Genomic DNA, 16,072 nt, shown 5'->3' with positions numbered 1-16,072 from the left:
TTTACATCTGGACATCCTAAAAGGAGGAGTCAAGAGAAAAAAAGAAAATGAAAAACAACAACAACAACAAAATTGACAGAAAGAAAGGAAAGGCAGGAGGCCCTAGAGGAACTGGAAATTTGTTCTTCTGAAGGGAAACAATGGTAGGTCTGAGAACCCCCGGCCTCCAGATGACCTGGACATCAATGAGAAGGAATCGAGGCAGAATGCCAAAGCAATCCTCCCAAGGGTGCAAATAAATTATAATAAATATGTTATACTTTAAAATATATGTGTTCTTAAATAATTCAGTGTTTTTTCTGATTCTGAGTTTTTTAAGCAATGTCTTTAACTGCTCTAAAGTCATTTACCAAAGATAAATATCGTGCTTTCATTAAATAGTTTTCCTTGTTTTTTTCTCTATCATTACAATTAAAAGTCCTACAAAATATGCAAATTTATTTACAGAAAAACAGAGCCGGCATCATTTAAACATCCCTGTTTTTCAAAATTCCTTGTAAACAGTTTCAGAAATTCTTCAAAGATTGTTTATTTTTCTCTCTCTTTTTTAAGGTTTTTTGTGTGTGTGTTGTCTAGTCGTTTTAAGATGAAAGTTCCCAGTTCTCCCTTGCCCGGAAAGTCTCTGGAGCAAGCGTGGAAGGCGAGTGAAGCGGAAGGTGAGTGAAGCGCGCGCAGCTCCCGGAGGGAAGCAAGAGGCGAGGACGGCGGCGGCAGCGACGACCGGGCGACGCGACCGTTCCCGGCCGATGGCGTGGCCTCCACCGGCGACAGGCAGCCAGGCGCCCGCAGGTGTGGGGCGAGTTCGGCCTGGCCCTTGGGGACAACGGCGTCCGACAGCACTCGCGGGGAGAAGGGGTTGATGCTCTGTCTAAACTCTACAAAAGTACAGTCCTACAACATCTGGGATTTTAGCAGTAATGCTAACTTCTATAGTTTTTTTTTTTATTTTTTCTTTTTTTTTTTATTTTTTGCTTTCCTCTAATTTTCTTCTATTATATAGGTATTTTAAACTTTTCCTTTTAAAATTCTGTACAACTATTAGGATTTTAAGAGGGGAAGAGTTAGAAGCATTTACAGACTTTTCACAACAATGACCTTGCTTGGTAAGTCCCGTTTGTCCCCTCCTTGTTTTCTCACACTCCACGGTTAATGAGTTTTAAGATTTGTGTTACTTTCCCCAAATATCCACCAATTTGTTCATCTTAACAGCTCCATCCAGACATAGAATACAGAAAACCATAGGAAAGTGTCATAGACTTGGATGAGGGTCATCAAAGCGCCTCTCAAAGTATCAAAGAACTATTATCTTGCTGTTTTAAAAGCACTGAAGCGTTATATTTCCTTTTTTTGTTGTTTTTTGTTGTTGTTTTTTGTTGTTTTTTTTTTAATTTTTTACTACATTTTTTTCATAGAATCGCTCTAAGCTGTTTCAAGAACAGCCATGAGGCAGGAAGGAGGGAGTCCTCCATTCCCCCTCTATTTGACATAGAGCTACACATCTGCAATAAAAAGTTTGGTCCTTTGGTCCCTAAATAGCTAAAGGAATGACAGATAGAGATGCTCAGTGGCGGCCTCCCAGCCGCCCCCTGGGGACCAGGCCCCACACACCACTTGCCCCAGCCTGCCTCAGGCGCCCATGGGCTGGAAAAGCCCCGGGATCGGTAAGCAGCGTCTCCTCCCAGTTCCCAGCCCTTCAGCCTCCCCGTCTGGTCTCGTGATATTTTGTTTTAAAGTTGCCTTTTGTGTGTGTTTTTTTTTTTTTTCTCATTTTTCTTCATCTTCTTCTTATGTCATATATATATTTTCCCCCAAACACGTGCCCTCTGAACTCCACAGACGCTATACTTTCCTTGAAGAAATGTTACAGTCACACAGACAGTGTCTGGAGTCTTCAGCTTGATTGATATTGGCTGATATGTCAAAGGTGTCATCCAACAGTTCTCATTTATAAATATATATAGAGAGAGGTTTGTTTTTTAATGTAGCCCGTTCAGCATCCTGCCCTAAAATGAAGAAAATCAGGGCTGATTAAGCCAAGAGGGAAAACACAAACAGCATCCAAACACCAATAGGAACCTGCCTCAAGGGTTAGGATGGGAGCTCTAGGGGATGGTGGGAGGGAAGGAAGAGAGACCAGTATGAGAATTAGTCATGATCATGATACATTAAGAAGAAATATACTCTTCTATTCAGAGTAGAAACCACTGGGAAGTCTAGTGGTGATGGTTGTAGCTGAGGTTTCGTTGTTGGGAGAAGGTTCTTGATTTGGGTTACTTTAGCATTCTGGATTGGGGGTAGCTACATCTAAGGGGAGAATTTGGGACTGTGGGATATTAATTCATAATTAAACTTGTCTCTGAGAGATCTAGCCCAGATACAATATGTATACAGAAGCCTAGCAAACAAGATAGGAAAAATCTAGCAGCCCAGCCCACTCCTCCCAGCTCAAGGGAAAGAAGGAAGACACATCCGTGACTCAAATTTTATAGAATCCTTGCCCAGCTTCCAGCCAACCACTTCTTTCCCGGGGTCAGTAACTATTTGCGAGGCTGTGTATATATATGTATATCTGGATATATGTGTAGAATATATTCACCTGCACATATGTGGATATACATGGATATGTGTGTATGTATATGCATATATACACACATACACACACATAATACTTTTCTCATACATGCCAGGGAATTTAGAGGAAATTCAGAACTTCAAGGGAGTGGATGGGAAAACCTAAAAAAAGGTCAGAAGAGATTTAATTATCAAACTTAAATAAATTAACTCAGACAGTGTTTGATTTTGTTTTGAATGGTGGCTTTTTGGTGTTTTGTTTTGCTTTAAAAAAAATCATGATCTGACTAGAATCAAAAGGCGAATGCTTAATCATTGTGAATTAACAAATGAGACTCATCTCCATTCTAGCAAGCAGCTTCCACTTATACATGGGGGTGACTGATTACATCAAGAAAGTTAGAACTGCAAAGCCCCCACTTGAGGGGACAACGTCATGCGTATATCAATCCATGCTGGCAGGTTTTTCACACTGTTGATTCAACAAACAGCAAACCGTACACAGCAGTCTAAACAATTACAACACCAAATAAAATAATAATAAAATTAAAAAACACTTGTCAAGGACCCTTTTCAGTTGTAAACAAAAGGTGCATTTTGCTTTTGTTAGTACTGTTTCTTCCAAACCAACCAAAAAAAACCCTCCCGAGTCCCCAGTCCCCAGCCTCCCCTCCCCACATTTAATTTAGCAGAAGTGGTTACAATACAAACCTTACAATTGTTACCGGGCTCTCTTGCAGAGGCCTCTGGCTTTGTACTCTAGTTTTTTGGTTTAGAATTTTGTTTTTATCATTCTGTTACTGTAGATATTTTGTTTTTGTTTTTTGTTTTGTTTTGTTTTTTTTTTCCCTTTGAAGTGAGATTGAAAATAACCTAACTGGAAAGACCAGACCTAGGATAGTGTCAATTGAAAAGGCCCCAAATTTCTAGAAAAAAATAAAATCACAATATTTTCAAGTGCAAGTAAATCAACCACGCATAGATATTTTAAGATGTTTTCCTTATTTTAAGAAAAAAATAATGGTTTGCACAGGTAAATGATCCCATGTTTGATAATTCAGGAATTCATCTTTATTTTGACTATTTTTTGTTCTTTTGTTTTGTTTTTTTCTCTATGTGACATCTAGAGAAGCATAAAAAAACGCTGAACAAGAAAAACCAAACAACAGAAAGTAAAACCACTGCAAGCACCAAGAACGAAACAAAAATGAGCACAGCAAAAAAGATTGTGGCAGCACAAAAGTCAAGAAAATGCACGTGTGATCATGACTGGCCAATCATCAACTGATACAACATCCAAGAAAAACGCTCCAATCACAGCACCTCCACGAAACTTGACGGCAATTGTCATGCAACCGATTCTTAGCCTTGTTACATGACGCCATCATGTCACACTGTGAACTTTGAGTTGATTTGAACTTACGGATGGGGGACTTTTCTCCACTCTCATGTGATTACGTGAACTTTATTCCTAGCTCAGCGCGAGACTGTGGTGGATTTGACTGGCCCTGGTTGGGTTGTTGGAATTTGATTGAATGACAAAAGAAGAAAAGATTTATATATATATTTATATATGTAGAGAGAGAGAGAGAGAGGACAAGAGAGTGTGGGTGGGGGAAGGAAGAGGTGGGGCAGGGCAGGTGGGGTTGGGGAGTGTGGGAGGGCAGGGAGGGCTGGGATTCAGGTGAAGGAGGGCAAGGAAGAAGTTAAAACAAAATTAAAAAGAAAATATATTTATACAGCACCAGACCACAGCATCAATCTAGAAGCTCTGATGAGAGAACAGCAGTCAAATCATAAGAGAACTGAAAAGAACTCAAAGGATGGAGTAAGCCAGCAGACAAACATGGGCACATCAACACACACACGCACACACACACACGCACACACATACACACATACACACACACGGTTGTTTATGCAGACACATGATACACTGTGAACAGAAGCAGAACCTCACACAGGGCCACTAAGGGCATCCATCATGCGTTGGGGAGGGGGGCATGGGCGGTTTGGCAAGGGGGCCAGAAAAAAATAAAACAGCCCCTCAAACCACCTTGGCCGGCAAGCAATCTCAGGGAGCAGGCGCTCTGGTTTTCATCACCCTTGATTCTTTCTCTCCCCTAGGGGTGGCGCTCCCCCCCCCTCAGCTTTCTGTGACTGCAGCCTGTGGGCCAGCAGGGGATGTCTGTCAGGGTGGCCCTGGTCAGCTGGGTAGGTCAGAGGCTTGCTACAGTAACTGCTGTGTCCACGGGGTCCATCTACAAAATGCTTTGGTGCCGTAGTACCACCCAGGCTGGCAGCAGCTCGGCCCTCCCACCCTGTGGACCCACCCTGGCCACCATCCTAGAGAAGGCTACAAGGGCGCCCACTGTGGAGGTTATGGCCCTCCCCCGCTTCAGCTCCACCTCAAACTACTTTCCTCAGAACCTGAGCAGGGTTCATTTTGAGATTTGGGGTAAAATTCATCAGTGTTCTTGGAATTCTAGAAACATGCCTTGGCACTACTAAGTTCATCTTGCAATTGCCTTCCTCTCTTTCTTTGCTCACATTCTTTGCCTTGCTCCCAAGTGGCCTGTGTAGACAAACTGAGGCTGCATCTAGGCACACGAAGCCCTTCAAAGGTTCTGCGGCCCTGACCCATAAAAGGGCCACATGGGGGGCTGGACATGCCCTGCAGGGGGCCACGTGCAAGGCTGGAGGGTCCCCTGCAGGGGGCATAGAGGTGAGCGCCTCCAGCCTCTGCTGCTCCCACTCTTGCTCTGCTGACTTCCCCTGCTCCCCACACCGTCCTCTTTTCCCACCCCCTCACCCCACACCCCTCCATGAACAGCTTTCCAGCCTGGCCCACTGCAAGGCCCCAACCTTCTGCTTTCTTTCCTGGTGGAGGCCTAAGTGGTTGAGAATGAGTTCTCTTCCCTATCAGGAATCATCAGATGATTCAACTTTCAGTTGACCTCTCCACCCCTCACCACTTCACAGTCCTCTGCCACACCTGGGATTTGGGGTCCCTAGCTCCACGCCTCCCCATAGTTATCTTGAGCTTGCACTGGATGCCCTGCTCCCCTGTGGCACTCAGGCCTGGGCCAAGGCCTGTGCGCCAGGTTGATCTGCAGGCTTTCGAGGCCACAGGCTTCTACATACAGCGGACTGAATCACTCTCACCTTTATGATTTCCTTCAGGGAGGGAGGAAGGGAGGCCTGGGATCTAAAAATGTCACTGTGGATGCCGGGCAAAGTAGCTAAGCCCAAGCCTGGCCTCCAGCTCAACCTTCACAGACGCTCCCCAGACTCCTCCTCTGCAGACCCAAGCCTGCCTGCCCACGAGGGCTGGGTTCTTTGTTCTTCCAACATTGGATCTCCTTCCCCCAGATCAGGGACCGTTCCATGCCCCCCAAGTCCTGAAATGCCACTTCCAACTCCTCCCAAAAGCCCTTAGACCCACCCAGGATGGCCAGTGGGCAGGTCCCATTGGCATGGGAGAAGAGGCCTAAGGAACTAAGGAGGGTATTGCCAGCAGATGGGAGCTGTAGCAACTGCAACTCAAGGACTCCCTGGGACTCTCCTCTTTCCCCCTCCGTTCCAGCCCTGAGCCCCTCATGGGCATTCATTCACTCCTTTCCACTCTGCCTGCTCTTCTCCCAGTTTTAGAGTACAGCTGCCTGTCAGGGCCAAGCACTGTCCTGTGTACTGCAACTCAAACCTGAATAGCACACAGCCCCTGTCCCTAAAGCTCAATCTAGGAAACTTACTCATACACACCCTCATCTCTCACACATGCATGGCCCTAGACACATAATACACCCTCACACTCAGTCCTTGAGGAGCCCCCAAGACTCCACAGGCTCAGGCTCAGCTGGCTACTTTCTTCATTAGGATGCATCTCCTCTTCTGCCTGTAGGGTGACCCCTTCCTGGCCACTCTCGGGGTGGAGGCTCACAGAGCACAGCCCTAGGTGTGGCAATGGGATCACTGACCAGCATGGAGAAGCCCAACTCACTAAGCTGGGTGAGGAAATTATGGCGAGGCTGAACCAATTCAGGTCTCAGGTCCTAAAATCAGCTGGACTCAAGCAAAGGAGGGCCAGGCCCAAAGCCACAGCCCGGCCCTGTATAGGTCAGACTCAAAGAAGCCTGGACCTGACCCTTCCCAAAAGCATACTCAAAGCCAGAGTCACAAGACTCACTGGGGTCAGGATAAGATGCTTGGTGCACTCTCCAGCCATAGAACTGGAGTGCTAGGAGTCTGAGAATCTGGCCTGCTGCTGGGGCCCAGTGTGTCTGGTAAGCGGTGGCAGAACAAGGGGCTCAGAGGCCAGTCTCTGAGCTGGGCGGGGCCAGGCTGGGTGTGTTCTGCCCGCTGGCTGTGGACCTGGCTACATGCATGTTTTTGCCTACTCTTCCTGCCTTTGCTTCCTTCCTTATTTAGTTTCCTGGCAAAGATTGCTTAGAGAAACTCCCCTCTTAGCACAAGACAACAAACCCAAGCCGCCAGACGGGTAGGGCAGTGGGGAAGCAGAAAACCAGCCAGGAATGAGAGTCACTGACTCCAACCCTGATCCCACCCCACCCAGGACCTTGCTTCATGGAACCAAAGCCCAACTGTACTCCCCACAGCTGCCCTGCCTGGGCCCCGCTCCCTCCCCCAGGTCTGCTCCACTCCCTTCTGACTTGGCCTTAGAAAACCTGCACCACCATGGGGCAGCTGCCCTAGCCCTGAGGTCCCCCTTCCACTTCCCACTTTGCTCCCAGCTATGGCTGGTCCCTCAGTTCCTGCTCAGGCTTCCTGCCCTTCTGAGCACCTGGGGCTGCAGCTCAGGCCTCAGCACGAATGAATACCCTTTACTGGCCTGTGATAAGCAGGCAGTATTTTAGCTGCTTTTTTGTGCCTTTTCCTCCCTCGCTGGCAGTCCAAGGGCAGCTACTTCTCACTGCAGTCCCCAAGGCTGCCTTTAGAAGCTCCCTATCTCTTCTTAGCACCCTCCTTCTATTAGAACTTCCAACAGTCTTGGGCTGGGAAGCCTGACAGCACCATTTGTTAAAATGCTGTCTAAATGAAAATTAAATGTCAACTTTACTGTAGGAGTTATGTCACATCGTAGTTTTTTTACAGGACTGCTTAGTAGAAAGGAGGTGGTTAGATGGCTGACCCCAGAAAAGTGAGGTGTCATACGTGCTCCCTCAGGACATTCAGGATACTCTGGGGTGATGGGTTGGAGTGAGGGTAGGGTGGGGCTTCTCATCCTCACTCGAAGGCAAGTAGGCTCCCTGGCTTCAAAGCTTGGCTCTGTGACTCACTAGCTGATGAGCAAGCTACTTAATCTCTCTGTGCCCCATATGTGAAATGGAAATACTAACACTACCTACCTTATAGGTAGTTGTAGCTATGTAGTTACATCTCCTAGTTGTTACCTCTCAGCAGTGCCTGGTGCGTGGTAAGCACTGTGTGAAGGTCTAGGGTTCTAATCTTTCTGCCCTTTATATGCCCTGGTGGAAGAACCCACTCTGTATTTTAAACCACCCCTCCCAAGCCCCATCCCCAACTCTGAATGCCAGCTGGTTCAACCCTGTGGGCACTTCTGACTTTATGTCCCAAACAATAAACCTGCCTTCTCACTCCTTCATCTGGGAATTCCTCTAACCTGGAGGTTTTACCCTGGCTTGAGCCAAGGAGCCTAAGACAAGCTACTTTCAGGGGTGCCCCTTGGAATCTCAGGGCATGACCCGGCCTGATTCATATCCCCCTACCCCCAAATCCTCTAGTTGACTCTAACACCTTAGTTTCATTAATGAGAAAAAAGAAGCCCAAAGAGGACAAGCACCCTAACCCAGGTCACACCTTAATGGCAGAGCTATGCTGATTTAAGAAAAAGTGTTCTACATACAGAAAAAGCAGCTTTCATGAAACCATCCCTCCATTCTTATGGAAATGCCCCCATCTGCAGGCTGCCTCCGGTGTCCATGTGTGCACAGAGCCAGAAGCTCCTTGAGGGCACGGATGGTGACTCATTCATCCTTGCATCCCCAGCACTGAGCCCAGTGCCTGGCACAAGAAGGTGCCTCAACTCTGAATAACATGTGTGTTTGCATCTGGACACAAGCCAGAAATGGGCAAGGATGGGAAACCAGGAGGCAGGAAAGACTAGTTTGGCTTTTCCAGGACTGCAGAGAGTGGTGGCACAAGCACTCCCCCAGAGAGAAGGCCCCTGCTCTCAGAGAGTGAAAGTTGCTACTTCTGGGTGGAGGAAGGGTGTTCTGCTGGTGTCTGTACCCCAGCACTGGGTGGAAGATTTGAGGGGAGACTGAGAAGCTGGAGACCTCCCTCCCAAACTCTGGACTCTGAAACTCAGCTTAAATGTGTAATTCTCACATGCCTGATCTTTCTCCCAATCTCTCTGTTCTTCCAGTGACTTGGGCCAAAAGCCTGGGACTCATCCTTGGCTCCTCTTTCAGAATACATCTAGAAATTAATTCCTTCACATCTCATCAACTGCTGTGATGCTGGACTGAGTGGTCAGTGCAGTAGATCTATGCTTTGGCCCCCTACAAGCTATTATCAACATAACAGCCAGGGTGACCCCACTGAAATTCAAGTTACCCATCACTCTTCTGTTCAGAACTCTCCAGTGCTCTCTCCATCTCGCATTTCAGAGAAGAGACCAAAGTCCACATAGTGGCCTTCAAGGCCCCACACCAGGTGGCCCTCCTCACTCTCTCAGCAACCCAGTCTCCTGCTGTTCCTACCCCACTTTGCAGCCCCACCTTGCAGCCTCTATGCTGACTGTTCCCTCAGAGGCAGGGCCATGGCTGCTCCCCTCACCTTCTATGCTCCAATTCACTTCCTCAATGAGGTCTACACTGTCCATGTGGTTTAATTGTAGCCAACAATCTTGACATACTACATCATATTATTTGCTCACATGTCATTGTTTATTGTCTGTCTCCACCTTCTCAGTCTTGCTCATTGCTGAACCCCAAGTACCTAACACAATAGCTGGCACACAATAATGCTGAATAAATGGAGGAACATGGGCGGGGAGGGGCGGTCAGAGGGCAGCAGGGTGCTGAGCTGGAAAGGCCCAAAGGGAGCCTTCACCTCTGCTCTGTGAAGAAGCTGAGGCTGCAAGAGCCACAGCATTGGGGGAAACCAGACTGAAGGTTGACTTTTGATGTCCTGGGGTGTCTCCCCCCATTCTTTCTACCTGGGGTATCTCCCCCCATTCTTTCTGCAGGAAGCACTTTGCTCAGGGGAACACTTGGGCTGGAAGAGGCCTGGCTGACTGCGTCTTCAGCTCCTAGGCAGGACCCAGCCCAGCAGAAAAGGTAACAACTACTCCTCATCAAGACCCATGTTGGGCAGGCAGGGCCCGGGATCTCAGTGCTGTACCATCACCTTCCTCAGCTTTCGTCCCATCCTGCTTTGTTTCTCAGTCAAGTTCCCTTTGAAAGATCCTGTCCTTCCTCTCTTCACTGAGCTATGGGGAAAGAGAGGGGTGCAGGGGTCAAGTGTCTAAAGACTATCAGCCCTCCTGGAAGAACTGGGGAGGAGAGAGCTGGGGGTCAGGGAGCAGGCCCCGCGGGCGGCTGCAGCTCTCCTGGGTAGAGCCTGTTCTGCCCCCAACCTCTCTCAGCCTGAGCTTGCCACCTGTTCACCCCAGGGTTCTCTGGCCAACAGGACTGCCAATGTAGGCCCAGAGGCGTAGGCCTAGGCCTCGCCTCACCCGCCCGGAGTGGCTCCCTCACTCCTGCCCCTGGTGGCCCTGCCACAGGGAAATGGCCAGGCCCATTTCTGCCTTTCTGCCGGAGTGACGGCAGCTCTGCGCCTGGCCGGAGGCGCAGGGCGAGGAGGGTTGAGCCGGGCGCAGCGGGTCCAAGGCACCAGTGAGGGTCCGGCCCACGGAGGCCGGAGAAGGCGGCGGGTCCGTCTGGTTCCCTCCCAACCCCCGTCCCCGCGCCCCGGCCGCCCCCGGTTACCTGTGCGAGTCCTGGTCTCCCCCGGGGGACGCTCCCGCCGGCGCTCAGTACGGGCGATTGGCGTCTTTGGGCCGCTTCAGCTGCACCTTGAGCCTCTTCATGCCTATCTGGAAGCCGTTCATGGCCTGGATGGCAGTCTGCGCGCTGGCCGGGTTGTCGAAGCTCACGAAGCCTGGCGAGACACGAGGGACGAGGGCCTGGGTTTCCACGGGGCCGCCCGGGGCGCTGCAGGCGGGGAGGGGTTGGGGGACAGGGGGCGGGGGCGGGCCCTGAGGCTCCTCCCCACGGTCCCGCCCCGCAGGCCCCGCTCCCCGGTGCCCCGCCCCCCCTCCCAGCCGGCGCACGCGTGCGAGGCTCCTCCCCGGGGGGCGTGGCGGCCGGACGGTGCCGGCTCAGTCGAGCTGCGCCTCGTCTGTCTGGCGCGCAACTTCGCCCGGCGCCGCTCCCCAGGGTTGGGCCCGCGGCGCGGGCCGGCCGGCGGCGAAGAGCGCGCCGCCCCCCACCCCGCCGGGCCCCGGCACCTCAGCCCTCGCCTTGGCGGGAGAGGGCGGACACACCTGCGGGTGGAGGAGTTTATTGGACACTGTCCTCCCTGACAGGAGGGGGCCTGGCAGCGCGCGGGCACAGGGTGCCGGCCTGGGGAGAGAGACGAGTGCGAGGGGCCGGGAGGGAGGCGCCGCCGAGAAACTTCACCGCCGGCCCGGCCGCCCCCCTCGCCAGCGCAGGTGCCCGGCCGTCGGGGGAGGCCCAGAGGCTGAGCTCTCGCAGCCCCTCCGCCCCCACTCCCGGCGCTGCCCGCCCCTCCAGGCTCCGGGTGGGCCCTGGGCGTCACCTCGCCCCGGGCGCCGTCGGCACCTCTCTTCTCCACGCCCTGTGCTGTGGACTAAGCATGCACCAGCTGATACGTCCGCAACAAGTAACGAGACCATCAGTGCAAATCAGGCCACAGGCCTCCGTGCAGAAGCGCTTCCCACGCGTTCACTCCTGTGCCCACATGGGATGCAGAATCTTGCGGCTCCCAGGCCCACCCGCGCAGGTCCCAGATGGGCACGGGTCATGTTCCCAAAAGGTCAGAAGTCACCTTTGGGGAACTCGGAATGCACCTCCTTATACAGACAACATTTTACATCAGCATTTCCCAAACTGACCCTAACAGGTGCTCCTCGAGAAAGGTTTTGTGTGGTCAGGAGATTTATAGCCAGGCCCACTGGGCCAGTCCAGCATATCAACAAATAACGTCCCCTCCCTCACCGAGATGTAGTAAATTAACTTTTATAGTTTTGTTTAATCTAGTATTTCCTTGAATTTATTCGACTTTAGAGTTCTTTTCTCCTGTAAAAAGGACTTAGATCCTGCAAAATATATGAAAGCTTGGCGAGATACCGAGGCCTTCCCCTGAACGTGCCCATTGTGTACTGGTCCCCACATGGCCATTAGGTATAAGACAGAGATGCACAGCCACCCCCGAGTGAGGTAGAAGCCATCTTCTCAGTTAATTGTTCGTGGTACCTCGGGCCTGCCTTGGGACTTCTCTCCAAGAAAGAGAGCCCTTCCTCACTTTCCCTACCTGGTGGCTCTTTTTCCCTCTTTCCCTCTGCCCCAGATGCTGCCTCCGTCGTCTCTTACTTTCTCTCCTCTCCTTCCTGTCTTGCTCAAGTTTGCTCTGCAGCCGAACAAGCACAACAATTGGTCAGCTGGGCCCAGAGCAACAAAACCAACCTCTGTATAAATATAGATACCAGAATAAATAGGGAGAATTTCAACTGATCCATAGTCGGAGATTCGCCTCCAGCCATGTTTCTACCAGCTCCCCCTCAGCCCCTCCTGGCCTGTCCCCACCTCCACTGACCTGTATGTCTAATCACTAAAGTCAAGTCCTTAGTAAACCGGAGCAGTTTTCAAATATGTGAATTGTGTGTTGATACTGCTTTCCCCAGAATAAGGAAGGTGGCTGGACAAAAGCTGTCCCTGCCAGGACAAGGTAGCCTGACTATGGGGGACATGCTGCCCCTCATTCCTCTTATCATCCACCTCAGCTCAAAGAAGGGAGGGGAAAGAAGATAAAAAGGGCTGGAGGAGCTGTCTAGGGCACAGGTGTAGAGGCAGGCAGAACCACTGTGTGCGGGGAGCAGAGAGAAAGTTCTGGAGGAGGGCAGAAGCCCAGCCTTCCGGGAAGTTTAGCGCTCCCCGGAAGCCCAAGAGTTGAGGAGGAGTCCAGGGTCCAGGAAACTTTTCTTCCCTTGAACTGTTATTAACTGGCTAGCAGTCAGAGCAGGGTCTCTCCCCTGCAGACTGGAGGCCCCCGTGGCAGGGCTCTGGGCACTGTCACCCAAGTTCATGCTTCTAGGACCATCTTCCTTCTTCCAGAGCTACCTCTCCTGCCCTCTTCCTACCCTCAGAAGGTTTCTTCTCCCAGGCCCTGTGGGAAGGCCCGCAGGTAGAATCCCCCCATGGTATCCCCCCAGCCCTCCTTCCGACATAGGAACTTTTCTGCTTGACATGCCCTCATGAAGGTCTCTGGAAGATTCTGCTCATAAATTTACATGTATGCTTATAAAGAGTGAATGTGGCCTTTGAGGAGTTCTCTTTAACATAGGGCCACTTTTACAGCAAAAATAGCACTTTAAGAACAAAGGGGACCTAGCACTTCCTGAGGGTCTGCCCTGGGTAAGCTCCCTAACAGCATCCCTGGGGCAATGATTCAAATCCCCTTTTTACAGAGGAAGCCAGTGAGGCTCACAGGGCTAAATGACTTGCCCATGAGGGAATGCTGAAGTTAGGTCTCACTTTATTTTATTTTTGTTTATGTATTTATTTTGTTTATTTATTTTTGAGACGGAGTATTGCTGTGTCACTAGGTTGGAGTGCAGTGGTGTGATCTCGGCTCACTGTAACCTCCCTTCCTGAGTTCAAGCAATTCTTCTGCCTCCACCTCCCAAGTAGGTGGGACTTCAGGCGCCCGCCATCATGCCCAGCTAATTTTTGTATTTTTAGTAGAGATGGAGTTTCACCATGTTGGCCAGGCTGGTTTCGAACTCCTGTCTTCAAGTGATCTGCCCACCTCGGCCTCCCCAAAGTGCTGGTATTATAGGCATGAGCCACTGCGCCCAGCCTAGGTCTCACTTTAAAGGCCTCTGTGATATTATTGGCAGAAAGCTCAGCTGCCTGGTGAGAGAGAGAACCCAAGTGGCTTAACCAGGAACAGCTGGGCTGGACCAGCATCTCAGGAGTCTGTCCTTTTTTCAGGGCTGGTATGCTTGACATCAGAAATTTGTTCAAGAGAGGAGAGCTAGATTAGTATACAAAGAATGTTTCTTTAAAAAGCAGGAAGAAAAAAATGTAGTCCTGGCTAATTTAAGTGGGCTAACAGCTTGAAGAGGATAGTGCTTAGAGTAGACTGCGAGGAAATGCCTTTGGAAAGCTGGGCTGCACCCACACCCGGGACAGTGCAAATGAGCCAAGTCTGGCTATGGCTGGAGACTAAACCTGTTCCAACAGAGGCGCCCAGAGCTTCCTGGGCTCTCAGCAGTGCTCTTCTCATTTATGTAACATTTGGGACTTACTTAAAGAGCAGATGCAACTGATTTCCAGCTTGTTGTTTTTACGTACATAATTGTAATTCATAAGGAGAAATACCAAAGAGTGGAGGCCCGCAACTCTGTCTTTTGCTTTTGCTTTGTTTTTCCACACCCAGAGAGAAATGAGCTGCTGGGGCAACTCCATGCCATTGAAAGACCACAAGTTCCCTGTGGCAGCTCCAGAGGGGAAGGGACAGTGGTGCAAAGATCTTGACTACTTTGGGGAACATGTTCTGAATCCTCAAGCCTTTCATGATTCCAGAAAGTTGGACTCCAGAGTGGAAACTCCTTAGCATGTGCTTCCTGATGCTGCACTCCTGTCTCCTCTCCCCTCCACCACCCCCAAGCTGTGACTTGGGTTCCCTGGCAACATAGCCTCCTACTCTCTCCTCCCAGCCCCAGAATCTGGGGGTCAGCCTGGAGATACTGAGTTTCTGGCAGACTCGGCTCTGGTTCCATATGTGGCTCTCTGGGGCCTGGACTCTTCAGTCCTCATGACTTATGAAAGGGTCTGGCCCAGAAGGAAGGGCTGATGGAGAAGGATGAGGAGGTCAGAGGGCAACAAGGAGGAGTGGAAGAGAGGGTGAAATGAAATTCCAGGAGGAGGTCTGATGCTTCCTAGATAGGGTTGCCAGACTTAGCAAATAAAAACACGGGATACCAGTTACATTTAAGCTTCAGATCAACAATAAATACTTTTTTACTGTAAGTACATACTTATACTAAAAATGGATACTTTGTCTATCTGAAATTCAAATTTAACTGGCCATCCTATATTTTATCTGACAGCCATACTTCTGGATGCTTCCAAGTTTTCCCTCTCCCATCTAACACCATGCCCTGAGCACATTTCCGGCAAACTGTATTTTTATTACTCTCGGCTCAAGGATCTCCCACTGCTTCCACTGCCTACTACACTGCACGAAGCATCCCCATCTGTGTAGTGGAAACACAGACAGCGCACCCCCGTGCCTAGTCTCACTGTCCTCTGGCTCCTCTCACCCCAGCCCCATGCCTTCCTCATCCAATTCTCCCCACCTGGAGTTCCCTCCCTTTCTTTTTGTGTATTTATATCCATCTGCCTTTCTTGTCGCTTCATTATTAGGTGCCTGGCAGATTTCACTGCTGTAAACATAATTTTCATCTAAGCTCAGTGCTTAGGCTTCCTGAGGGCAGGGACCAGTCTCCTCTTCCTGACTCCTCAACAATACCCACCTCTGGTGGCCTGAGGCAGGTGAGTGGGGAGGGCAGGAGGGGAGCAAAAAGCAGGGTAGACAGAGAAGGAGTTGGGGCAGGACAGAAAGCTAGAGAGAGGAGGCCAAGGGGCGGGCAGGAGAGGGGCCTGGCTCGGTGATTGCCCTGTCCAGGTGTCACGCTCTGCTTTAGCCTCGGGGCTCAGGCCAGGCCACTCTCACCATGAGAGGAGAGGGGCTACTGGGGGAATGGGTGTGGCTGGGTTCTGCCTGCTGCCCCTCCTACCCCTGCTCAAAGCGGCCCCTTTCCCTTCTCAGTCGGTTGGAATTTGGCTAGAAGAGGAAACCCATTTCTTGGACTGGGAGTGGGAGATGGGGAGCCAGGTGGGGTGGGTAGGGAAAGCCAAGAAGCAAAAGGAGTAGTGGGAGAGAGAAGGGTGAGATGAGGCTGGCAAGGGCCATGGAGCAGCTGGGGCGGGGGCAATGTGAAGGAGCAGGTTAAAAGCAGTCGGACACCAGTAGGTTGGTGTGAGCACCGCCCTGTCCTAGGTGAAGCTAATTGGTTTGTTATCTTTACCCACCAAAGCATTTACTTTGGTTAGTCGCCCGATCCACAAACACTTTCGAGGAGATGACATTACCGAAAGGGAGGAACATCTGCATCAGCTCAGCGTCCCCAAACTCCTGGGGCAGATGGTAGATGAACAGGTTACAGCCCTCGGGCCCTGCGGTGAGGGGAGGGGTGGGCGGGGGAGGA

The 16,072-nt window shown here is 50.6% G+C and overlaps 1 protein-coding gene and 1 long non-coding RNA gene across 27 annotated transcripts in view; one reads left to right on the top strand and one right to left on the bottom strand.

Moving 5' to 3' along the window:
* The window catches only part of LOC108530888 (uncharacterized), a 17,834-nt gene extending 13,709 nt beyond the window's left edge, over positions 1-4,125 (top strand). The window contains exon 2 of the long non-coding RNA XR_001886012.1: positions 553-4,125. This is a non-coding gene — a long non-coding RNA (uncharacterized LOC108530888). The remainder of the gene's footprint in view (positions 1-552) is intronic.
* CELF4 (CUGBP Elav-like family member 4) overlaps positions 1-16,072 on the bottom strand; it is a 321,682-nt gene continuing 305,610 nt past the window's right edge. For 12 of the 26 annotated variants that reach the window (XM_017873965.1, XM_017873967.1, XM_017873957.1 and 9 more), the window contains exons 11-13: positions 15,897-16,040; positions 10,545-10,716; positions 1-2,003 (exon numbers count right to left, since the gene is read on the bottom strand). In XM_017873965.1, coding sequence (XP_017729454.1) covers positions 10,589-10,716; positions 15,897-16,040 — 272 coding nt within the window. In that variant the 3' untranslated portion in view covers positions 1-2,003; positions 10,545-10,588. Of the gene's footprint in view, positions 4,080-10,544; positions 10,717-15,896; positions 16,041-16,072 lie in introns of all 26 variants that reach the window. The other 14 variants (XM_017873970.1, XM_017873971.1, XM_017873972.1 and 11 more) reach the window with 5 other exon arrangements.

Source organism: Rhinopithecus bieti, unplaced genomic scaffold (genome assembly GCF_001698545.2).
Source record: "Rhinopithecus bieti isolate Rb0 unplaced genomic scaffold, ASM169854v2 scaffold_5260, whole genome shotgun sequence".
Taxonomy (NCBI): Eukaryota; Metazoa; Chordata; class Mammalia; order Primates; family Cercopithecidae; genus Rhinopithecus; species Rhinopithecus bieti.
Note: the sequence above shows the minus strand (reverse complement) of the source record. Positions and strands in the feature narration are given on the sequence as shown.